Source organism: Acomys minous (assembly GCF_964271855.1).
Source record: "Acomys minous genome assembly, chromosome: 12".
NCBI lineage: Eukaryota > Metazoa > Chordata > Mammalia > Rodentia > Muridae > Acomys > Acomys minous.
Window position 1 is genome coordinate 9596583 of NC_140493.1, and position 25507 is coordinate 9622089.

Genomic DNA, 25507 nt, shown 5'->3' on the forward strand with positions numbered 1-25507 from the left:
GTGGCGGCAAGCTCTGATAATCCCAGTATTTGGGAGGCCCCACTAGGGTACAGAATACGTCTGAAGAGAGCCTAGGCTGAATGAAAAAAACTCTGTCCAAAAGATAAATTAATAAAATAAAAATCTCACAAGGAAAAGAGCAGTGTGACTCAGGTGCAGCCACCACAGTGAATGTCACAGATCAACAGGGAAAGTGGACCCGTTAGAAGCTTTCCCACAAATTCCTATGCCTGAGGGTCACAGGTGCTTGCTCTCTGGGGATCATCTGGAAAGCTTGAATACACTTGAATCCCAAGTAATGATTTGTGACGTCCGAACAAGTGTTTCCAAACTAGTCTAACAAGAAAGCCAGGACCTTTTGGTCTCTGTCACTTTAAAAACCTAGCAACTTTAAAAACCGGCTTGTCCTCCGCTGCCTTGCTCTGCAGCAGAGATAACAGAATTTGGCCACACAATTATTTACTTGAGGGATCTATTTCTGGCAACCTGTGTATTTTTAAATCACAGTTACAATAGGCTATTGTTCTCTGTATAAATATGGGCTGCAAAATCGTCATACTGTGTTTTTAAGTAGAAATGAGTGGCATTCAAGGTGCATTTATTCATCAGCATTTTAGGCGGGGTGGAGCACCTAGGTTTGTTCCTGACCCCTCTCCCGACTAAAAATAAGGAGAACGTGGACGTCTCCCGATTACTCATTACTAAAGATCATTACTAATTGTCATTGCTTCCTGGGCTCGCTTTGAGGTCCAGTTTTTGCTTCTCTGAGCCCTTTCTGCAGACAACTGAAGCCGAATTCCTCTCTTAGAGCCCCTATAAATAGCACAGAAATAAGATTAACAAGACCGTGCATGGGGTGTTTTCTTGTCTCGAGGATGTAAGTTAAAACTCTTACTAGCTACTTAAGCGCATCAAGGGCCTGACTCTTTTGCTTTTTCTGTTATTTACTGATAAAAAATAAATCTCTGGCTCTAAAGCCGCAGGAATTATTTAAATGCAAGTAAGTCTTGGGGGGGGGGGGGATTCGTATGTTAATGAGCCCTTGCGTGTGAGAACTGGGTTAAACGCGCCATTTGCTGGCATTGTTATGGACAACTTGGAGATGATTTGTGTAAGCTCGGGTTTTAACACCAGGGCCCTAGCCCTGCCCAGCCCAGCGTGTGGGGCCGTGAGTTCGAGGCTCAGCACCGCCCCCTTACACACGGCCTGCGCCTGTGGCGGTGCTTGCACCTGCGGGCGGGGGAAGTTTACAGAAGCTTTCAGGGGCATTTGCAGCGCGCCGGCCACAGTCCTGTGCCGCCGGGGATGGCGAGCGGCGGGCGGCGGCGGTGCTCCGGCGACTGGGTAACTTTTCTAGGAATGCTGTGCGCGGGCGGGCGGGCCCCGGTGGACACCTGCCAGAGGAATGGTCAGCGTGACAGTTCCTGGAAAGCGAGCGGTGACCGGCGGCCCCGAGCCGGAGCGGAGCTGAGGGTGGAGCGCCGAGCAGGGGCGGGTGCTGCGGGCCTGTGCGCCCCGGGGACCGGGTCGGGGTCGGCGGGCATGCAGATGCGCAGTGCTGCCTGGATGTCGTCGGGCCCGGGCCGAGACTGGGGGCCGGGTCGCGGGGTACCGGACCTGGGGGACAGGAGCGCGAGTGTGGGCGCTGGCCTCCGCCGGGGCGCCGGGCAGACCGGGACGAGGCGCCCCCTGGCGGCCAGAGCCACCCTTGCTGCCTGGGCGCAGGGCCGAGCCTGCTCGGAGGTCTGGGTGGCCCCGCCGCCCTGACCGCCGCTGTGTCCCCGAAGACATCCTTCCTCCTAGCCCATCTTTAGAGACTCGCGTTAAACCGTGTGTGGATAAAGTGGGCGGTATTCGGAGTTTATTTTCACAACTCGACTCTTCTCGCGTACTTTATGGAAGTGTTTTCTCGGGAAACGCGTTTCGGGAGAGCTGTAAGTCTCACAAAGGGGATGCTGTTCTGGAGCCAACAGGTGACGGGGTGAAACCCGAGTCTGTGTGTACATTGGAGTCAGGTCTGGCCTCCGTTTCCTTGGGCCGCTGCTGAAAATAGAATTTTTTTTTTAAGTCAGTAAGAGATTAATGGGAACACAGTTTTGAGAAAATGTGTCTCCCACTGTGGAAAGTGATGTTTTTGGTAGACATGGTTTTGCATGATTCGTCACAGGCCACGGCATGCCAGTGTAGATCTCTACAGAAGTGTCTCTCTGGCAAAGCACCATGCCTTGTCATGGAATTTCCGCCATTTGTTAAGCAGGTCATTACTGTCCTGGAATGTATTTGTGAGTGAAGTTAGAATGCTCTCGAAGAGTTCCACATTCCGTCTTGGAAAAAGTGCATTGTATTTTGGCAGCTGGTGGCACATAACAGCTGGGGAAACGGGCAAGTTGGGCAGAGATTTACCTGGAAAATACCCAGTGGCAAATGCCACCAATTGCTGGTGTGAAGTACTTTTAAAGGGGAAAGTTGCATTAGCAACCTTCTAGTGCTTTGTTAAGTGTGGTCTTCCACCACAAATGAAGCTGACCCGGGCTATGTGAAAAGTGACTTTTGTCTCTAGGAGGCAACAGGCACAGTGTGCTCTTGAGGTGTGTGAAAACTTTGAAGTATAACTTGGTGTGTGTTTACTGGCTGACAATCTTGATGCCAACACTTCTGCTCCTTCTGGGTTCATTTTAAGTTAAGGACACCACAAGCAAGCAAAGGGGTGTATCCATAAAGCTGTCTGATTCGTGTTTTGAGAACAGAAAGTGAGCAGGCTTCTGTGCTACCATGTTCGCCCTTGGTTACATTCAGTTGACCTGTATTATTTAGCCTGGAAGAATTAGCGTAATTTTGAGTAAGGATCGTGGGATGACATCCTCTGTGGACTAAGGTCTTGATAACAGGCAGAAAACAAAGAAGCTGTTCACGTGTGTGGCTCTTAGCAAGGTGGCACTTAGCAGGAGGCGACACCTGGGGAATTTCAGTCCGGCGACTGGACAGATCAGTATCTGTTCAGGTAATCAAAGGGTCTCCTACGGATCCTACACTACCACGCCAGCCTTCACGTAGCAGCTAGAATGAAGCTTTATTGGGAAGTATGATCTTAAGACTTCATATTCACAAAAACCTTGAGTTGTTATAGATTTGTTTAATGTGTGTGTTTTGCCTGCACGCACATATATGTGCACCACAGGCATGCCTGGGGCCATGGATCCTCTGGAACAGGAGTTACAGACAGTTGTGAGCTGCCATATGGGGTGCTGGGAATTGACCCTCGGTCCCCTAAAGGAGCAGCCCATGTTCTTAACTGCTATCTCTCCAGCCCCCTGGCAGTTGGTTTATATTTGCATGATTCTGATTTGCTGAGTTGGTCCGAGAAAAGGATGACCAGTGGAAACCAAGGTAGAGCTGAGACTCCTGGCTCCCTCACTCCTCACTGCCCTTCCGAGTTGCCCTCCCATCTTTCGACTATAGCATCTCAAAACTATAGCTTCTATTTGCCTCCCACTTCCGTGCTAGTTTGTTTTTCTTTGCTCTCCCAAGCCACCTTCCTTAGGAACTAGGTTCCCCTCCCAGGCTTCTTTCCTCTTTCCTGGTCATAATTTTCAATGTGCATCTTCTTACAAAGCCAGAAACACCCTGTGGCATCTTTTGTCACTCTCTGTTGCCCATGGTGTTGCAGTCCCCTGCCTGGCAGGTGCAGTTTTTGGCAGCCTGATCAGGTACCATTCTCTGGGAGAATCTGTCTCCTAGGAAACCCATCTTTTAGAAAAACGCTCGAGAGCATCAGCTCTCAACCTGGGGAAAGCTTGACCTTCGAAGTTCAGAGCCTGGAACCCAGGACTGGCTCCACATGCTGGGATGAGCCCAGGCTACCCTCATTCCAGGTGAAAGGCGGGTTTCTAGGTCACCCAGCTGGATTCTGTCTGCTGCTTCTGGAATTCTGAAGCCTGTGCAGTTTTCATGGGGCCCAAAATAAAAACAAGTCACTAGCCACAGGCTCAGTCCTATAATTTACACCCGGGCTGCTAACAAAGCAAACAAGGGACACCTATAATAGAGTTTGGGACCATTCCTATATCATGCTGGCTACATTCACTTAAAAATCCTGGCTCCCCCAGTGGAATGTCGCTTGCCTCCTCTTTAATTTTTGTTTAAATTTTTTGTGTGTATGTGTGTTTTGCCTGCATGGGTGTCTGGGCGCCATGTCTATGCCTGGTTCCCAAGGAAGCCAGAAGGAAGTGTGTTGGGTCAGATGTTCCCTTGACAATTATATGATGATTGAGAAGTGCTACATCTGCAGGCAGATGTGGGAGGATCTTTTCAGATGGTGAAAGCAGCTAGCTGGTTTTCAAGGAAGGGGTGGGGACAAAGGAGGGGAGTGGAACTGTTCACACTCCTATGGCTTAGCTTGCGTGGAACACGCCCATGATAACCCCTGGAACTCTATACCAGCTCTGCTAACCTCCAGCTTGTTTCTCGCCCAGATGGGTCTGGCTTCAGGGCTCCTTAACTCTGTCCCCTGGACAGCTGGCCCTGAGGCTACATATGTGTTGAGACACCTCCTAGGTCACACTGCTTCCTAGAGCATTTAAATTTTGTGACACAATCGGTAGCAGGTAAGCTGGCCTTGCTACCAGTAAAACAGGAAACTACCATTTGGATGAAAATGACTGTTTAATTAAAAAATAAATAAAAATAAAAAGTTAACGAGGGAGAGAGAGAGAGAGAGGGAGAGGGGGGGCAGGGAGAAAATGACTTGTTTTCCTAGACTTGTGGTACCCTTTATGTTGTCTGTAATGAAGCTATAAAAGTGTGGCCAGTTTGTCCAGGTAACTAGCGGGAAGGATGGTGGTGTGTTGCACCATTTACCTCCATCAGGCTGGTGATGCATTTTCAGAGAAGACAGCTGTAAAAAGGGACTCAGACCTTTGGCATTTGATATCATTGAGCAAGTTCCGGGGAGGAACATGGTTTATCATAATTTGTAGTGTTGTTTTATTTTCTCCTTTTAAAATAGAGCAACATTTAATTTTTAGATTCTTTTTTTAATATTTATAGTCCGTTTTGGGTTTTTTTTTTTCACCCTACCCCACCCATCCCCAGCCAGGTTTGGCAACAGACAAATGCTCCCATTTCAAAATTCAGGTTAAATTGCATTGAAAGTACCGGTTCTCCCAGTGGGGCAGTGGGTTACTAATTAAAGTCTTAATCTCTAGTCCTCTTCCTTTGACACATGGGGGCGGGTCTTTCAGGGCAAAAGGAAAAGACCCAAGCCTCCCGACTTTCATTAACACGTCCCCTTTTATTGAGGGGGGTGGAGGGATGCACCTCTGTTTAGAGAGCCTTCCTAAGCCGTGAATGGGCTGCACCTGTGTCAAATCACTGGGTCAGAAGGTGACAGGCTGCCGATGGTGGTGTCGGAAATGAGGCAGCCTTCCCTTCTGTCGCGGTGGATGAAAGCCCAGTTTACTAGCTGGGGACAGGATCTGCTGAGTCACCGCTGCTCCTGCGGGAATGACTGCCGCCACAGGACAGGTGCTCTTTTTAACCCCCAACCTTTTGTGAAGTTTAAAGTTTAAAACATCCTTGGACTTCTATATTAAAAAAAAAAAAACCAACCTAAATTTTGATAGCCACCCTGCAACCTCCACCTGTATCCCCGCCAACACTTTTGTGTCGCATTAGGAGAGCTGCTGGGTCACTTCTTCTCACCATGGGACTGGTTAGGATCTCAACCTTTCCCACAAGTGTGAGCGAACTAGAACATTTTCTAAACCAGAAGGACCGCATTGGACTAGTCACATGTTCTTTATATATAGTTTGATATAAAGGTTCTTGGAATTTTTTTTTCCCCTTAGTGCCTTCTGTGTGAGGTATGGGTTTTTGTTGTTGTTGTTGTTGTTTAGGAACTGGGAGACAGAGAGAGAACGCACAGTGCTAACGAAGCTGACATCTCAGGTTTAGGATTCCTGCGTTGACACCTTTAGTGTCCTTTTCCCGAGGTTTAACACCTCACTTTGACCAGTAGTGGCCCGGTTCCATTTCACACTCAATAAGCATTCCTAAGTGTTGGTTGATAATGAGCCTGGTTCCCAACACTTCCCTCAAACCCTTAAGAGCTCACAGGACGTCATTTGTAGGTAAATTAGCCCGCAGAGCACTTTGCTGAGAACACTAGCTTCATAGCTCCCCGCCCCCCCCCCTTTTTTTCTTTTTTGGTACTGAGCTGGCTAAAGGGGTCGCTCCATGGTTGGTTTGAGTGGCACTGGGCTTGCAGGTTACGGCTCCAGGCACTGGGTCACTAGAGGCTATAAGTAAAGAAGCTGTTGGTTTTGGCTGTGTCGTTGTTTTACACATTTGTTTCTCCTCTATCACCTACAGCAACCATCAGTGGATGTCCTGTGACTGAGAAGCCAGGTTTTTAAACGTCATTATTATTATGCCTTTGGAGATGGAGCCCAAAATGAGCAAACTGGCCTTCGGGTGCCAGAGAAGCTCCACGTCAGACGATGATTCGGGCTGTGCGCTGGAAGAGTATGCTTGGGTTCCGCCAGGCCTCAGGCCGGAGCAGGTAGGAACCCAGCTGTCTGTCTTTGAGTTTCTTTCCAGAGACTTCTGCTGTCTTAAAGGGTGGGACCTCACTCCTCCCCGGCCAGCTTTGCTTTCTAAGATCTGGTTTGGTCAGTCGAAACTCATGGATCCTATTGCCTCCCCACCCCCCACCCCCACCCCCAGCAAAGCTTTGCTTCTGCTGCACATGGGCCACCACGGGCATTCCTGTTAGGACTTTCAGGAGCCACTCTTCAGAGAGGAAGAGAAACTTAGCTGGTTTGGAGTCTTTTGAAATGGGGTCTCATTGTGTAGTCCTGGCTTGCCTCCAACTCACAGGACAGAGATCTGCCTTCCTCTGCCTCTCAAGTAGTTAAATTAAAGGTGTATGCCACTGTTATAAAGCTTCAGCAAGAACAAAAGGAAATAAAGGCCCGCCTCCAGGCTCCACAGCGCTCAGCTATGGAGAGGGACACAGCTATGGAGAGGGACACAGCGGCGTTGCCAATAAATGTGGCCTTTATAAGTGCAATGGGATTAGAAAAAAAAATCACTGTGGCACTTTCTTTGAATTGTTTTAAGGATGGGTACAATCTGTTTGCCCATTTTTATTTTCTAATATCCTCATAATGAAGTTATTGAAAAATTGTTGATAGACCTTGCACAGGCCAGGAGATGCCAGCCCCATGTCTGTCTGTAAATGACCTTTCTTGGAAGGTGGGAGGGAACCCCTTTGAGATTCAAGACCCAGTGCCTAAGCGGCTAGTAACCATAAGGTGTAGGAAAAGCTTCTAGAACAACACAGGAAGCAGAGGTATGCTGGTGTAGCAGATAGGGAAGAGGAATCTTGACAAGCTTTTGTGGGGAGACTCTCTCACATCCTAGGATAGGTACAAGTCAGGAGAGCTGCTGGTAGCAGACAAGGTCCCTAAACTCTTTTACTTGGATGCCTTTGATTCCATCTCAGCATCGCAGTGTCCTTTGCGATGCTCATCAAAGGATGCTCCTAAAAGACAACAGGAACATGAAAATGAAGCTCCCCAAGGCCAGCTCAGCATCTCCCTTCGCCTGCTTCCTTGGGGAAGCCGGAGGCTGGGTATTGCAGACACCACCCACAGAAGCCTGCTGGAGAGGACCATAGAATTCCAAGACAAAACCCAGTCTGCTTGTTTAGAGCCTGGCTCTTGGATCTTGTCACACAGCCTGTGTGGTCATCTACAGAATCCCCCCAGCACTCTCCCCCCCCCCACACCCCCCCTTGATCCCTCAGCTGACCTTTGCAAGACTTGGGGGGAGCAGTAACCATAAGTGCGCAAGTTTGATAGCGCATAATTTATGATGCCCTTAATTGTCACTACAAATTGCATTCCCGAGGAGCAATTTAGCAGCTGGATGCGAGTGGATGCTAGCAGATGCAGGTTTGCCCCTGCTGCTGAGTTGACTCAGCTGGTCCCCTCATTAGCTGCAGGAGGCCAAACCCCTGTAAGGAGGGCAAGGTAAAGGCAGGCAGCTTGGACCTGCGCTGATGGCTGATGGCATCCTGTGCTGCTTCCACAGATCCAACTCTACTTTGCCTGCCTGCCAGAGGAAAAGGTTCCTTATGTCAACAGCCCTGGAGAGAAACACCGCATTAAACAACTTCTGTACCAGTTGCCACCACACGATAACGAGGTAAAGTAACAGGAGGGAAGCTAATTAGTAAAAAAAGAAAAAAAAAAGAAAAAGAAAGAAAGAAAATAAACAGTAAAGCATCAAGAGGCCTTTTCAGGAAATCCCAGCTCTTGGCTGGCTAGGCCTCTCTCAAGATACACCCTAAGAACACAGCTTTTCCTTTAAGAGGAGAGAGAAAAGGAGCATCCTCGCAGCAGGAAGCATCACACAGGCTGCTTCTGATAGTGTTTCCTGCCGCCCAGCAATTATCAGGAGCTTTCCTTCCCAGGTGCAGGGTGGACACTTGAGGATTAAAGACCTGAGTGCCCGTCCAGTGTGGAGCCAAAGTGGCAATTACTCCATTTCTCCCTTCTGAGGAAGGGCTGCAATTAGTTTACATTTAGAAAATAGCAAACCATGCCTGGCCAGGCCTGTGCTATCAGATAGTGTGTCGCTTTTCCAGACATTGAGGTCCATTTTACTTTACTTTTTTAGTTTTCTATTTGAGGCAGGATCTGGATCTGGTAGCCAGGCTGGCTTTGAACTCTTGTAGATGTACAGGTCTCTAGGTCCTGAGTGCTGGGACTATAAGTGTGTGTGTCACCCTGCTCAGCCATGCCATGGTAGCACTGAGGGTTTGGGGCAGGGCAGCTAGACTTTCTGTTTACCTTCTTGAGACCCTGGGAATGAAAAATGACAACGACAGCTCCCCCCCCACACACACACACACCCCCCAACATGCACTTTGGTTCTCTTTCCCATGAAGGTGCGGTACTGCCAGTCTTTAAGCGAAGAGGAGAAAAAGGAGTTGCAGGTGTTCAGTGCTCAAAGGAAGAAAGAAGCTCTTGGAAGAGGGACCATTAAACTCTTGTCCAGAGCAGTGATGCACGCAGTGTGTGAGCAGGTAGGCGATGAGTGTGGGTGGGAGAGCTGTGACCCACCGGGTAAGTGACGGCTGGCATAAGTCTGCACTGCTGTGTGACAACAGGAATCAGTCTATTTGAATGAAACTGTGCCTTGCCACGGGGAGACCCTGTATTTTAAACATAGAGATATGTGGACAGCCATTTCATCGCCAGCAGGAGTATCCTAACTAACTTGTGGGTTATTTTAAAAGTAGGAAAAAGCTGAAAACCTAGTCATTGAAATGAAGGACCGTTTTAATTTCGAACCTTTGTCTCTAGTGCGGGTTGCAGATGAACGGAGGGGAGGTCGCAGTGTTCGCCTCCCGCGCGGGCCCCGGAGTGTGCTGGCATCCGTCCTGCTTTGTCTGCGTCACGTGTAATGAGCTACTGGTCGACCTCATCTATTTCTATCAGGATGGAAAAATTCACTGTGGCAGGCACCACGCAGAACTGCTCAAACCTCGGTGCTCAGCCTGTGACGAGGTAAAAAAAAAAAAAAGTTCATCCCTTAATGATGGAAAAAAATAAGCCGGTAGCCAATATTCCACCGTTCCCAACTAAACAAAACATGAGTGTCTCCTGCTTTTGTTCTGCATGGATTTTTTTTAAAAGATAAAGCTGCCCATTCCCACTGGAATTCTAGGTAGCTAATAAACAGAAGGGCGGCAGGTGCTTCTGCCTGTCCGTGATGATGTCTCTGAGGAAATGTAGGGAAAACACACCACAGAAGGATGTGTAGACTAGGTAACAGATATGTTGTATACAGTCAGCAAAGGTATGGAGAGACTGACCGGGTCAGTGGATGGCATAGCATAAAATGGACCACAGGGTAAAAGGAATTGTTTTCCCTTACATTGCTATTATTTTTTTAGTTTTTGGTATTTCTGAGATCGTCTCATGAGGCTAGGCAGGTCTCCAACTTACCACATAGCCAAGAACTAATGCAGTCCTCACCCCCCTGCCTCTGCCTTCCAAGTGTTGAGATTGTAGATACACACCAGGATGCCCACCAAGCTTTTTATTTTAAAGTAACTTTAAGATATGAAAAAGTTGACAAGATACTGTAGAGGTCCCCTATACACCTTTCTCCCAGCTCCCGGCTGCTACCATCTTCACAAAACCATGGTGTGTCTGGCAAGAACTACCCCTCGTATAGAGCAGTGCCTATAGCTATGGCTCTATTTAGATTTCCTTTTCCTTTATTGGAGCCATCAGTGAGTTTATTTTAGGTCTTTAGGCAAAAGAGTCATATGGAAAAAGGGCACTGTGTAATTCCTAAGATGTGATCCAAGGTTGACAGTGGCTGGCCACACCCTTTGCGCCTTGCAAACAAAGTGCTCAGAGGATGTAAGTTACAAGAAGGCTTAAAGATTCAGTTAAGACTTAACACTTAGTTTAAAAGTTAACATAGACCAGCCTTACCTTTAGAAGAGCCGGAGTCTCAGGTAGCCCAGGTTGGCTTCAGACTCATGCAGAGAGCCAGGCGGTGGTGGCGCACGCCTTTAATCCCAGCACTCGGGAGGCAGGGGCAGGAGGATCGCTGCGAGTTCAAGGCCAGCCTGGTGTACAAAGTGAGTCGAGGACAGCCAAGACAGAGACCCTGTCTCAAAAAATAAAAAACAAAACAAACAAAAAAGCCAAAACAACAAGAACAAAAACAAAACAAAACAGACTCATGCAGAGAATGACTGACCCTGAATTGCCAATCTTCCTGTTTCACCTTCTGGGGCCCGTTACGTGTTCGGGGATGCAATCCAGTGTTCCCCGTTGTCTTCTTCATCTTATACACCCACACACAGAGTTCTTCAACGGAATATAACAATGTAAAAGTCCTTAATGTGCAGGTGGCTCCCACGGTGTCAGTGGAAGGACTCCCTGCTCAGCTGTCCACCCAGCCCCAGCACCACTGTGGCCCTGTGTCCACTCCACAGACACTTTATATTTCAGTTAAAACATATGCTGACCAAAAGTTACTTGGCTGCCAGCATGTGCTTTGTCAGATTTGCCAGATAGTGCTGCCAAAATGGTCCTCAGGAATAAAAGGGTGACAGGTGGACTCTACCTCCGAAGAAATGTTCCTTCATGCTTAAGAAAACACTTAGTTTTCCCTTTTCAACACGGTAAGTTTCTATTCCTGTAGACAGATCTTTGTCAGTGAAATGAAAACATTTGAATGAAGCCAATACCAATCTTAGCTATCTATATAGAGGCACATGGATTACATATACATTTGTAGGAGAGTTGACTATTTCTTTGCTATATGAATGATGAACACCAAAAGCATAAATAGAATATAAATAAAGTCAGTGGGTCAGATTTTCGATGGTTACAAAGCAATATGCTTGCCAGGCAGTGGTAGCACAGGGCTTTAATCAGGAGGCAGGTGGATCTCTGAGTTTTGGGCCAGCCTGGTCTACAAAGTTCCAGAATAGCCAGGGGCTACACAGAAACCCCGTCTTGAAAAACTAAGTAAACGAAGTAGTACGCTCTTCAGAACAGCACAAATCAAACAAGTAGAAAAGCAGTGTTGCCTCTTAGACGTCACTGATGACCTGATATGGGTTAACTTAGCAGACAGGTAGAAAATTAACTATAAAACAGAACAAGTTCAGCTTCCAAATCAAGGACATTTTTTAACTTGAAGCTGTCATCTGTTTTCTCCATGTTTCTTTGTCAAAGTTCAGAGCTTGCAATTTTATTTTTTTTTATTTTATTTTTTTATTTTTTTTGGTTTTTCGAGACAGGGTCTCTCTGTAGCCTTGGCTGTCCTGGACTCACTTTGTCGACCAGGCTGGCCTCGAACTCACAGTGATCCGCCCGCCTCTGCCTCCCGAGTGCTGGGATTAAAGGCATGCGCCACCACGCCCGGCTAGAGCTTGCAATTTTAAGGCTTTGGAAGCACACAAGTGAACAAGGACAGCTTGGTCCAGGACGGTGCTTTGTATCTGTGGACCCTGTTGGGACTCCTAGGCACTCACATCGGCCCCTCACATTCTGCGAGCTGCCACTCAGCTCTGGCCCACTAACTCAGTTGGCCTCTTGTTGCTAAGTCCTGGGAGCAAGAGTTTTCTATGGGGGGGTGGGAGAGGGGGTAGGGGTTCCGGTTCCATGTCTGGGCTCCCTGTCCTTGTGTCAGCCTTCCTGCTCCGCTGCCTCTTCCTTTGCCACACGCCATTTCCTCCTCTGTGTGATTTTCTTCCATTTTCTTCTCTTCTCGCCTTGCACCACTACTAGGCTATGGCCATTTTATAGCCCGACACACACACACACACACACCTCACCTCTCCCTGGATGACCTATAAAACTACAGCCACAACAGAGGCCACCTCCAACAAGACCATCACCACAAAACTAACCCCTGAGATGGCACCCTCCCCAGGGCCTTTGAGCTCAGGTTGGAGAGCCAGTGTTAGCTGGGAAGACTGGAACTTGTCTTCTGAGATTAAGTCCATGCTGATCTGCCATCCCGTGGTTTTGTGTTCCTTTTTAAAGATCATTTTTGCTGACGAGTGCACAGAAGCCGAGGGGCGCCACTGGCACATGAAGCACTTCTGCTGCCTCGAGTGTGAGACCGTCCTGGGAGGACAGAGGTACATCATGAAGGACGGACGCCCCTTCTGCTGCGGCTGCTTTGAGTCTCTGTATGCCGAGTACTGTGAGACCTGTGGGGAGCATATCGGTAAGTGCCGGTGCCACCCACCTCCTGTCTGCCCTGTCGCGCAGCCACAGCCATCTATGATTATCCACAGCCTCGCTCCTTTGTCAATGTTTGTGGAAATTAAGGTATAATTTACATGTATTGGAGCACACAGCACTACAGTGATTGTCAGATGAATACTGTATTCTGATTACCCACAGCAGCAAACACAGAATCAGTGAACACTGAGCTGTGATTCTGGGGAAGTTCACAGTTAAAGTTCCCATGAGCCTCTGGGGCTTTTTGTTTTTGTTTTTGTTTTTCTTTTGTTTTGCTTGGTGGTACTGGGAATAAAACCCAAGGCCTTGCATATACTAGGAAAGCCGAGGTCCCGCCATTTTCATTAACACATCTGTTTCACGAGTGTTTGGGGTTAAAGCCTTTCACTGAAAATATAGTGGGACCAGGTCACCATTGAGGTCCCAGCCATCAGCACATGTAGTTCATGACTAGAGCTTATGTAATATTTGTATTTGCATGTGCGTCCAACATCACCTCCTGAGACATCTCCAACAGCAAAAGTACCAGCAAGAAAAGCACAGAAATGCAAAAGGCATGGCACTGAACATATCAAGCGCAGGATACTTGATTATAGTTCGGGAGGTGAAACCAAAGGGTCCCTCTGTGTGGCCTCAGTGAGGAACATATTAGAACGATTTAAATCTTTATCGCTCTGCAATTCTGTCAGTGACCTTGCTATGGCTACCAATTTTGGGATTACAAATAAGTTTTTGAATAGTTAAGTTGCAAAATGCATTATCTAAAATAAGGAAAGCTATCCGAGCACATGTAAAACCCACACGTGACAAGATCAAAGCCAAACCCAGAGCCGGATGTGTCGTGCACACCTGCAGCCCCCGCCCTCAGAGACTGGGGCAGGATGGGCAGGAACAAAACAAAGCCCTGAACGTTTCTACCACCCCACAGTTCCTTGCTGTCCACATCTTTCCGCAGCACCTAATTGTTTTCCTTATCCTTTTTTTTTTTTAAACAGGTGTGGACCACGCACAGATGACCTACGACGGGCAACACTGGCATGCCACCGAGGCCTGCTTTTCCTGCGCTCAGTGTAAGGCGTCCTTGCTGGGATGCCCCTTCCTTCCGAAACAAGGTCAGATTTACTGCTCCAAGACCTGCAGCCTGGGTGAAGACATCCACGCCTCTGATTCTTCCGACTCCGCGTTCCAGTCGGCGCGATCGAGAGACTCGCGACGGAGTGTGCGCATGGGCAGAAGCAGCCGCTCAGCAGACCAATGCCGGCAGTCTCTCCTCTTGTCTCCTGCTCTCAACTACAAGTTTCCGGGTCTCTCTGGCAATGCTGACGACACCCTTTCTCGGAAGCTGGATGACCTGAGTCTCTCCAGGCAGGGAGCAGGGTTTGCTAATGAGGAATTCTGGAAAGCCAGAGTCGATCAAGAAGCCGCTGAGGACCCTGAAGAATGGGCTGAGCACGAAGATTATCTGACCCAGCTCCTCCTCAAGTTCGGCGATAAAAGCCTTTTTCCACAGCAGCCCAGTGAGGTGGATATTAGAGCCAGTGAGCACTGGCTACCTGACAACCTGGTTACAAATAAGCCCGAGGTCAAGGCGACTCACCAGAGCCTCGCAAGTAAAAAGTATCAGTCTGATATGTATTGGGCCCAGTCCCAGGACGGGCTGGGTGACTCTGCCTACGGCAGCCACCCCGGCCCTGCCAGCAGCCGGAGGCTTCAAGAGCTGGATCTGGACCATGGTGCTGCAGGGTATAACCATGACCAAGCCCAGTGGTATGAAGACTCCCTGGAGTGTTTGTCTGACTTAAAACCCGAGCAGAGTGTCCGGGATTCAATGGATTCATTGGCGTTGTCCAACATCACAGGTATGCCATCCAGGGGTAGGTTGAATCACTAGATACAATTGAGTGCCAGTAGAGGGCGTATTATCAAACTCTGGACTCATGAAGGCGGTTCATTTACTTGCCACAGGGTAGTAAAACAGATGTGTCTGTGTAGTTGAGTAGCATGTGTAACATTCTGAACACAGCCTTTTGTGACAGGAGGAAACTGGTTTGGATGAGGGAATCTGCATTTGGATTGTTGGTTAGAGGTTCTGACTTTAGATTATACTTTATGGATTTTAGGATACTAAAATTAGCCTGAGCATTCAATTTTAACTCTTGGACATAACTCAAAAGAAAAAAAAAATCTAAGATTTTTTTGTTTGTTTTTTCACAGTATAAATTGTACTTTAAGCCGGGCAGTGGTGGCACACACTTTTTTCCCCAGCACTTGGGAGGCAGAGGCAGGAAAGTCTCTTATGAGTTCAAGGCCAGTCTGGTCTACAGAGTTCCAGGACACACAGAAAAACCCTGTCCTTAAAACAAACAAAAACAACAAAACCTAGATAGACAGACAGATAGGAAGTAAATTGTGCAAATGTCTATTATTTACCCACATTTTATGTTAAAAACAACCCTAAGCTGTACAAAGTAGACATTACATTTTAAATAGGAGGAAACCTGAATTGTTTGACAGCTGATGCCACCCATGTCTTAAAGATAAGCCTGGTGTAAAACCCAGTGTGTTACACTGCTACAATACAGCCAGTAAAGGGCCGGGTGCTGCCTGCTGCCAGAATGCTTTGTGCAGGAGGCTGGGACACTGCTCCAGCCTAGCTCCTGGCCGGTCAGACATGAATCCTGCTGTAAAGGAGGGCCTAAGAAGCATGGCAGGTGAGACGGCCAAACCCCGTACACGTGGGTGGAAGTTGGAAGTGTGAAAGGCAGGAGCAGGCGGCGAGGCTCCAGAGTAGAGCAGGCACTTTGCGTGTTCAAGGCCCTCGGCTTAACCCCCACTGCTGAAGGCTAGAGGCTGATGATGGTCCTTGGGAAGGATGAGGAGGGAGCTTGTCAGTCTCCTTGTCCTGGGTCCAGAGATGTTTGCGTAGATCATATTATGACGGAAGCCATCGGTCTTGGCTTAGAAATAAGAGCAGTCTGAAGTAGTGTGTTTTATGGGCCGAAATAAAATAACTGACAAAGGGTGCAGGCCTGGGGCTGACAAACCTTTTGCTCTCAAGGGCTTGACTGTCCTTTTTTGGCCAGGCCACTGGGGGAAGCAGCCCCAGACTGCAGATCCTACAGCTGTGTTCCGGTGTGACTGCATAGGTGTTAGTTTCTGCTGCTCAGGCCACGTGCTAGAGCAGTCTTTTGGTTGGTTCCCTGGCAGCATTAGCAAGAGCCATATTCTCAGTTGGTAAACAATGCACAGTAGCCTTTCCTCGTGTGTTTTAAGTCAGATGACTAAGTAGGACGTTCTCCTTGAAACACTCTCCTGGATCACTTTTAACGGCCGTGAGAATCTCACTGTCTCCTGGGTTCCGTTGCAGGGGCGTCAGTTGATGGGGAAAGCAAGCCACGCCCATCGCTATACTCTCTCCAAAACTTTGAGGAGATAGAGGCGGATGACTGTGAGAAAATGAGCAACATGGGGACGCTGAATTCATCCATGCTGCACAGGAGCGCGGAGTCCCTGAAAAGTCTGAATTCAGAATTGTGTGCAGAGAAAATCATGCCCGAAGAAAAGCCAGTGCACCTGCCGGTGCTCAGAAGATCCAAGTCCCAGTCCAGACCCCAGCAGGTCAAGTTTTCAGATGACGTCATTGACAACGGAAGCTATGACGTCGAGATCCGGCAGCCTCCGATGAGTGAAAGGACTCGGCGACGAGTGTATCACTTTGAAGAGAGGGGATCCAGGCCTCACCACCACCGCCACCGGAGGAGCCGAAAGTCGCGGTCCGACAATGCCCTGAACCTGGTCACAGAAAGGAAGTACTCTGCCAAGGACAGGCTCCGGCTGTACACCCCTGACAACTATGAGAAATTCATACAGAGTAAGGGCGCCCGGGAGCTCCAAGCCTACATGCAGAATGCCAACCTGTACGGCCAGTACGCCCACGCCACGTCCGACTATGCCCTGCAGAAGCCAGGAATGAACAGGTTTCTGGGACTTTACGGGGATGACGATGACTCCTGGTGTTCGTCCTCCACTTCCTCCTCCGATTCGGAAGAAGAAGGGTATTTTCTCGGACAGCCAATCCCTCAGCCTCGGCCACAGAGATTCACCTACTACACAGATGACCTTTCTAGCCCGGCTTCCGCACTGCCCACCCCGCAGTTTAGTCAGAGGACAACTAAATCCAAGAAGAAAAAGGGACACAAGGGCAAAAACTGTATTATTTCTTAACCAAGTAAACACGGAGATTATCTGTTTAAAGCTCAGTCATTTAGCCTGGACTTTTGACCTTCTGTTCATCATAGGAAAGTCGCTAAAATAGTGTAAAGTGCTTTCTTGGCCTATGTAAATGAGAGCCCTACTGCTGTTTACAGTCAGATTAACACAGGAAGTGGATGGTTTCTCCAGTCACCTTTTCCTGGGTGGGGCCAGATTAACACAGTCTCGTGCCTGTGACAGGTAAATGACAGCTGCTTTGGTCCCCTAATCCACAAGAGAACACTCCAGAAACTAGCGGCAGGTGATTGGACAGAGTGTCTTAGAAGATGGATAGCCACCTTTGTAAGCAATAGTGCTTGTCCTTAATTCAGTCAAGTTGGCTCAGGTCGTGACTGGTGTCTTGTTGTGAGGCATGCCTGTCACCATGACGACCTAGCTGACACTGTGCGTGCCATTGTGTGAGGCGAACTTGTTCCCCTTCAGCCCTTATTAGCCAGGTAAACATACTGTATTACTTCCAGCTACAGATTGAAAGGACTTGCTATTTATATGTAGTATCTCATAGACCTAAGTGTATCCCTAATTTAACGGTGCAAATATTAATGTATATACTGTACAGTTCAGATTTTAAAGCTGATATTTTTATATCCCTGAATTGCAAGATGTTTGTTACACTGCCGTGCTAGAATTGTTAGGAGATCAGAAATAGCATTTATGGATGAGATGATTGCTTGTATTTTAGTCAGGGTTTATAATTTTAGACAGTCAATTTATATTGCTTAGTGATGGAAAGTTGGGGTTTTTTTTTGTTTGTTTTCTTCAATATTAAAAAGGCTCTGTATGCATGGTGGGGCTATGTACATACTTGTGACTGGGGCCCTGTTAATCACAAGTGTTATTTATGGGTCAAGCTTTGTAAACTGTATAAATGTAAAAACAAACCCCACACATACCTCCGGAGCATACGGTAAAACCAAGGAGAAGCTGTCTGGGCGTTCTTCCCTGGGCAAGGGGGCTCCCTCTCAGCAGGTGATCTCGTCCTTACAAAGAGCTTTCTGTGGCAGTCTGTGTAGACTTACTATGTAAAGAGAGGTCATTTCTTCTGCCCTTCCCTTCCACCTGGTTGTCGGCCTTTAAAAGCGATTTTGAAAACTGGCTTTCCAGTTGCAGTTTTCTTTTAAGGATTTTCAGTAAGAATCAGGAGCCAGAGTACTTCAAATCCACGAGGCTCTGGGCCCGTGGAAATGATGCCGGGTTTGAACTAATGAGCAGGAAGTTTGGTCTGTGCTGTTTTCTTGCATTCACATCTCAGTCCTAACTAAAGGTCCTGGTGTCCTTCTGGACTTTTCAGGGAGGAGTTTAATAAAGGCTTAATAAATGACACACTGCCTTTCTGAGTATGAATCTTCCATTTATTTCCCGTGCTCAGGCAAGGTTAATTCCGCAGCCCTCCTACCACTAACAGATCTGTGTGGAACCTCAGGCTTCAGGAACAGAAACTGTATTTATCAAAAATCGGCCTCAAAAGGGCCAGGCATGAATCCAGTGGGTAAACCCGTGGAGAAGCACCTCATAGCATCCATCCCTGAAGAGGGCTAGGCTCGAAAGAGTCCCTTCAGAAAAGCTGCAATGAGAGCCGTTTGCTCCGCAGCCACTTGGGCATTTCCGGGGTCACTATGAAGATGAAGATTATGCCTGTCAGGAATCCTTCAGACAGACGCAAACACAAAAACCCTGAAGCTTCTTCCTGCTCCCCATCCCCGCAAGTAAAAAGTACTTACCTGTTCCAGTGCACACTTCAGATATTCCAAACACAAGAGAAATCTCGGAAGAATTCTCTTGAGGGGGCTGGAGAGATGGCTCAGAGGTTAAGAGCACTGATTGCTCTTTCAGAGGTCCTGAGTTCCATTCCAGCAACTAGATGGTGGCTCACAACCATCTATACTGAGATCTGATGCCTGCAGGTATACATGCAGGCAGAGCACTGTATACACAAAACAAAAAACATTTTTAAAAAATCTTGAGCATGGGGGTGTTGTTCAGTGTCAGACTACGTTCTGTATGTACAAGGCCATAGGATCAATTCCTAACAGTAAGAGGGTGAGAGCCACCCCATCGCTTCCCATGACTGTAAAAATCTCCTGGTTCAGTTGTCATCTCAGAGGCTTACTGCCTCCTTCAGCTAACCTAGGCCTAGACCTGGAAGCTTCTAGCCTTCACGCAATCTATCCTAGGTCTAGAATGTTTTCAGGCTTGGAGACTTACTGCTGAATAACCTCACCCTTACTTGTTCTTTTCTGAGCTCTGGGCTGGCTGGTTCAACTCAGCATCCCAGCTGACTTAATCTGGCTTCTCTCTCAGCCTCTGAGTTGTTCTGCTTGGCCTCAAGCTAACTCCCAACATTCTTCATCTCTGGCTCCTTCTGTCTTCACCTGGGTTCTCTCTCTGCAACCCATCTCTCTATTACTGTCCTGGTAAAACTGCCTCCTCTCTCTGGAAAACTGCCTTTAAGTAGCGTCCCTTTCCTCCCTCTTCTCATGAGAGTTGGGTGTAGCCTGTCAAACCTCTGATTCATCATTCTTTAAGTCACTCAGTGAGATATCACTTTCACACATGGGCACCTCCTTCTACAAACTTTACCTTCATTTGGGATTAAAGGCATGTACCACCACACCTGGACCTAAACTTTTCTTTACCTGATACTTGTTCTACACCAGGCTGGCCTTGAACTCAGATCTGCTTGCCTCTGTCTCCTGGATTAAAGGCGTGTTTGTATTCCAGCCAGATCACACAGACCTAGAAGGTCTTTGGATGTGATCTCTTGCCAGAGCAGAGAACATTCTCCTACACATGACTGCATACAGTTGTTTCACCTCACTCCTTCAGTAACTGTTTCTATTTGGGGGCATTCCATCCTTCAAAAACGCCTTTGGGGACATACTTGAATTTCTCCATACATATCCCACAGTGACACATGTGCCTATACACTGAGCAGCAAGATTACTGGGGGAAAAGTTATATATTTGTAGCTGATAGATACCACCAGTTTTCCTCCAGAAAATTCTCATGTTTCATGTGGCGTATGAGAACGCACACCAGCAGGTCTTTTGGTGGTGAAGACTGTGCGCTCCTTCACCATGGTGGCGCTCTTCCAGAAACGATTGTTGTGCTGTGCAGAGCTGCACCGTGCAGGCTCATTCAGGCCTGAGTGTGGGCGTAAGCTGAAGCTGGAGCCCCACACAGTCTTCAAGTGTAATTTCAAGGAATTATTCTTCCTAGTAATCTGGCAGCAATCACGCATTTTCAATGTCCTTACTTAATAGACCGTCAAAACCTAAAGAAAGCGAAGTATCTATGCATGCTAATATAATCTTTAGGCTTTTAAATCTGCTCACCACAGACAAGACTACAAAAGGAGCAAGGAGACAGTTGTTGCAGTCATAAAAAGCACTGAACTGTAGAAAACAGACCTGGTTAGAAAGCATATAAAGTATGCTGGTCAGTCCCTGAATTCCAAAGTTGGATCCCAGATAAATACATGGGAGAACTGTATCTGCTCACACAATAGGGAGGCAGATGCTGAGCACTGTATGGTCCTCACTGGAGTCCTTATAACCTGAGAACAAGAACTGTCCATGCATCTGCTGTCCACTGTGGTGGAACCAGTGCTGTCAGGTCCACACTATTTCAAGAGAGGCTAGGGGTCTGCTTCTGTAAAATTCCTCAGCTCTCAGGTACTGCTGACTAACTGAAGTCTTTCTGAAAAACTCTCTAGCCAGACGGACCTGTTGCTGGAAGTTCCTATCCTCAGTCACAGTCAGGGTTAGGTTGTCTAAGGGAGGCCCACTGACACTATTTACAAAATCCTTCATCTGCTGGGTGTAGTGGCACATGCCTTTAATCTCAGCACTCAGGGGGCAGAGGCAGGCGGATCGTTGTGAGTTCGAGGCCAGCCTGGTCTACAAAGTGAGTCCAGAACAACCAAAGCTATACAGAGAAATCCTGTCTCAAAAAATAAATAAAATCCTTCATCCATCTGTGCTGCTCACAGCTACTCCCCACATCCCCACCCACCCAACTTATGCCTTTTCTTTCTCTTCAGAAAACAGGAAGTCATTAACATCAGAATAAAAAGCACAAGAAACACAAACACACACATATACACGCTCACACAACCAAAACCCACAAAAGCACAAAATCAGGAAACAAACAAAATACCATTAATACACAAAGCAATGTAGGAAGAAACAAACCATCTACAAAAAAAGCCGTCGAACTCATCTTGTGCTGGCTGCCTACTGTTTGGCATGGGGCCTACCTCATGTGTGGTAAATATACACAGCGAGACTTCATCAGAAAAACTAATTTTCCCTTTGCAAGCTGGAGACAGCTTCTTGGTTAGGGATAGGGGCCTGTGTGCATGTCCCTCTCAGTGCCGGGACCCCATTTGGACTGAGCTTGTGCAGACCTTGCGTATGCTGCCACAGTCTGAGTTCTTACGTTCATCAGTCCTGCTGTGCTTGGAAGGCACTGCTCCCTTGGTGTCCACCTCCACGGGCCCTGACGATCTGTCTCCTCTTCCACATGAGCCCGAAGGACAAAAGGGTATGAAGACATACCAGTCAGGACTCGGTGTTCTAAAGTCCCCCACACTCTGTACAGTGCCCAGTGTGGGTCTCTGTGTTAGCTTCATACACTGCAAGAGGAAGCGTCTGATAAGGATGGGCAAGGTAGTGACTTATGGCTAATACCAGAATAATGTTAGGAGTCATTTTATGGCTGTTTCTTTAGCAGAATACTACTGTTTGGCTTTTCCTTAGGCCCATGCTCAATCTAGTCTCAGGTTCTTGGGCACCCATGCACTGGCAGGTATGGGTTCCCTTTCATGGGAGCAGGCCTTAAATCTACTCAGAAGGTGGTTACTCCCACATTTGTGCCACCAGTACACCAGTGTCTCATACAGGCAGCTCAACAATGTAGCTCGCAGGGTCTGTAGCTTAAGTTGGTGACTGCCTTTCTCTTGTACCTTCCCGTATCATGATGACTAGACACAGGGAATGAAGGCTCGAGTTGCACACCAGCTCAACTTCTCTGTGTTCAGCGAGATATGTAAGTGTTGCCTTCAGCAACAGGGTCTTAACATAGTTTGTGGAGAGCAACCAATACTGAGATGTTTGGGAGTGTCTATGAGGCTCTCTTAGCTAATAAATCAACTAGATGGAACCCATTCCTAGCACTGGAGGTTTTATTTGGTTGCAAAAGATGCTTGGTTGGCACATTTGTCTCCCCCACTACTGGGTGACTCTATTTACGTTTCTTTCATCCATGTACATACGCAGGAAGCTTCTACAGTAAAAGATTTCCATATGACCTTGCAAATGGCCCTTAGTGTTGGCTGTCCCTTCTGTCCTCACTGCCTTACCACCCCCCCTCTTTGCTTTCCTCTCCATCCCTGTTTAATCCTCCCACTCCAGTCTCTCCCAAACTATTATTCTGTTTCTTTCTTGGGATATCCTCCCCTGCCCCTAGTCCCTTATTCCAATATCTAGCACCTGTAGTTATATAAACTGTAACACACAAAATTAATATCCATATATATATAAAAACACAAATTTGTCTTCTGAGGCCTAGTTTATATCAGGATGATTTTTTTTCCTAGCTCCTTTCATTTACCAGAGAGAATTTTAAAATTTTTTAATGGCTGAGTTAATAATAGTCTGTCGTGTAAGCATATCACATTTTCATTACTTATTCATCTCCGGTGACATCGAGGCTGTTTGTGATTTCTGGTTAAGTTGAGTAGAGCAGCAGTGAACGTGGATGAACATGTCTCTGCCGTAGGATGAAGCATCAATGCCCTAGAGTGGTACAGTTGCATGGTGAGGTAGCACTCTTCCCAGCTTCCTGAGAACTCCAACACTGATTTTCATAGCGGCTGTATAAGCTGGCACTCCCACCAGCAGTGGGCAGGTGGTCTCCTTCCCCCAGGTCCTTACCAGCATAAATTGTCATTTACTTTGCTGATGTCGGCCATTATGACAGCTGTAGGATGAAACCTCAAAGTCATCCTGATTTGTACTTCCCTGCTGACTAAGGATGTGGGACATTTCTTTAAGAGTTAGTCAGCCATCTGTGCTTCATTTTTCAATTGGGCTAGCTATTTGTTTTCTTGACGTCCAGCTTTTTGAGTTCTTTATATATTTGAGATATTAGCCCTCTATCAGATGCGTAAGAATCTCTTTGCATTGTGAAGCCTGACACGTTGTCTGAATGATGCTGTCCTTTGCCATACAGAGGCTTTTCGGTTTCATGAGCAATCTATTAGCTGCTGGTATAACACGTTGCTTATGCTGCGTTAAGTATGCACGGGGTCGGGGTTCTGTGACCTAGAGAAGAACTTTCTGGAATCGCTTAATGCCAGACAACGCAAACCTTATCTTTATCACGATGAGGAGATGAAGAGCGTTCCCATGTTGGGAGACATCTTAGTAGTTCTACAAACCTGAACGAAGTGATTGATAGAAAAGATGGTACTGGTCTAACAGACACGCCCCACAGAGCGGACCTTGCAAAGTGGGGCATAGCACGCAGGACTCCGAGACAGGAGACTCGCCTCTCATCAGCGTTGGCACTTTCGCTGTAAGGGTACCAGACCTTCTCAAAGGCTCCCAGGAGCCTCAGCATTCCGGGGCAAGGAATTCCCCATGCAGCATTCTGCTTCCCCTTTGCTGATTTTTCAGTTACCAACAGGTTTGTCCAATAAGCATTCCATGTGCTGTTTAGGTACCAATGGTGTTTTCTGAATTTGCTTCAAAGAGGAAGTCACATAAATCAACATGAAACAAGTACAGATAAAGTAAAAAGAGAGAGAACGGTACGCAAAAATAAAATTTTTACTTTTTTCAAATGATTTTACAATATGTACCCATATATATATTTATTTATGTATTAGTATGTCTAATCCATTACACTTAAGTTGCACATTAGCTACACATACACCGAATAGCTCATGTGCACTGGGTTCAAGATTTTAACTAGTTATGAACAACCAAACCTTTTCTATTTCTTCCAACATTTCTGATCACAGACTGGCAAGACTGGGTTAAAGCCCCGGCCCCGACACATACTAGCTGGGTAAGTTGTAACTTGTTACCTACAGCAAACACGAGAATGAAGTCCTCGCTACGCCTGGGCTTTATCATCAGCACTGGAAGAACAAAACAAACCATAGTCAAGGGCTTAAGTGTGACTGGACTTTCACGGCTAGTGAGACCACAATGGTAGCTGCTCTTCGGGGTTTAATAAAACCTGGATACGTTTGAAGCTATATCCAATATGGTATAGTATATCCTAATCTACAAAAGTAGCGGAAAGCATGCTATGGCAGCGATCTGGGCTGCTACGACACAGTGCAGACCAGGCTGTAACATCTGTCCTTGTCACATGCACTGATAATGTCAGGGCACTAGTGAAGGCTTTTATGCCTCCAGTTCCTTCCCCCTCACCTAAGGTCAATAAGGACATGGCGACACAGGCCACGTAGGGTGTGGCCAGGGTGGGTCAACATTACTGACGCTAAGCTCTGGATGGTAGTGGACAAGATGGAGTACTCAGTAGCAATAAAACACTTCTACATCAACTTCCCACACAGTGATGTGCTTAAAGACGTTCACCTTAACCTCACCCAACAGCTCAACTCAAGGACCAAGGTCCCTTCTTGTCTGCAGCTCCGTAAGAACCGGAAGGGAGCACTGTGGTTGCTCCTATACTTGGGAATAGACGAAGAGACAGAGGACCCCTCTCCCTGCCCTTGGGCCCCTAGTCCACAGCAGCACAGGGAAGAACTCAGTTCACATACTCAATGACAAGGATGCCAGGGCAAATGCCGAGCTCCTCAGTGTGCACTTTACGACCATGGAAAGGCAGGAGAATAGATGCTGGCGACTCTCCTTGTTTCCCCCTACCCAGAGCTGTTTTTCCTTGTTTACTGAATAGAGCTGGCAGAAAGGGCATGAAAACAACACACCATGTGTGTAGCCCAACCTTGGTCTGGCAAGCCTTTGCTCTCAACAGCTCCGGCTCTAAGGACAAAGGTGTGATTGGCTGCCTCTGACACCCACCCTGGCTTCCTCCGACACCACCTGCCACCCACCATGAGTCCTTTGGAGATGAAAGATGAGCTTTCCCCCAAAGCAGCAGCCAAGGAACCTTCAGAGCCTACCTCGGAGGTTAGGGCACTACAGCAAAACCTGGGGTGAAACTGACATCAGTATTGATTCTGGCAAAGTACAGCAAGGCTCTTCCTTAGGGGGTATCTGGCTTTCAGCTCGGTGAAGGTCAGGATCTGTGCAGTGGCTCAGGGCTAGGAAGCAGTTGACAGCTACGAGCAATCAATGAATTTTGACAGTAACATTATTCATGTAATTTCAAATTTCATTCGGAAGGAAAGCAACAAGCGTGATGCAACATTCCTTACACTGTGTTCAACCTACCTTTTCCTGGAGAAG

At 47.4% G+C, this 25507-nt stretch overlaps 1 protein-coding gene across 3 annotated transcripts in view; it reads left to right on the forward strand.

Moving 5' to 3' along the window:
- PRICKLE1 (prickle planar cell polarity protein 1) overlaps window positions 1–18383 on the forward strand; it is a 94999-nt gene extending 76616 nt beyond the window's left edge. For 2 of the 3 annotated variants that reach the window (XM_084749465.1, XM_084749467.1), the window contains exons 2-8: window positions 6370–6559; window positions 8095–8208; window positions 8954–9091; window positions 9372–9575; window positions 12585–12771; window positions 13784–14647; window positions 16156–18383. In XM_084749465.1, the coding sequence (XP_084605591.1) occupies window positions 6428–6559; window positions 8095–8208; window positions 8954–9091; window positions 9372–9575; window positions 12585–12771; window positions 13784–14647; window positions 16156–17012 (2496 nt within the window). In that variant the 5' untranslated portion in view covers window positions 6370–6427 and the 3' untranslated portion in view covers window positions 17013–18383. Of the gene's footprint in view, window positions 1–1198; window positions 1345–6369; window positions 6560–8094; window positions 8209–8953; window positions 9092–9371; window positions 9576–12584; window positions 12772–13783; window positions 14648–16155 lie in introns of those variants that run through there. The other variant, XM_084749466.1, reaches the window with a different exon arrangement.
- The last annotated feature ends 7124 nt before the right edge of the window (window positions 18384–25507 follow it).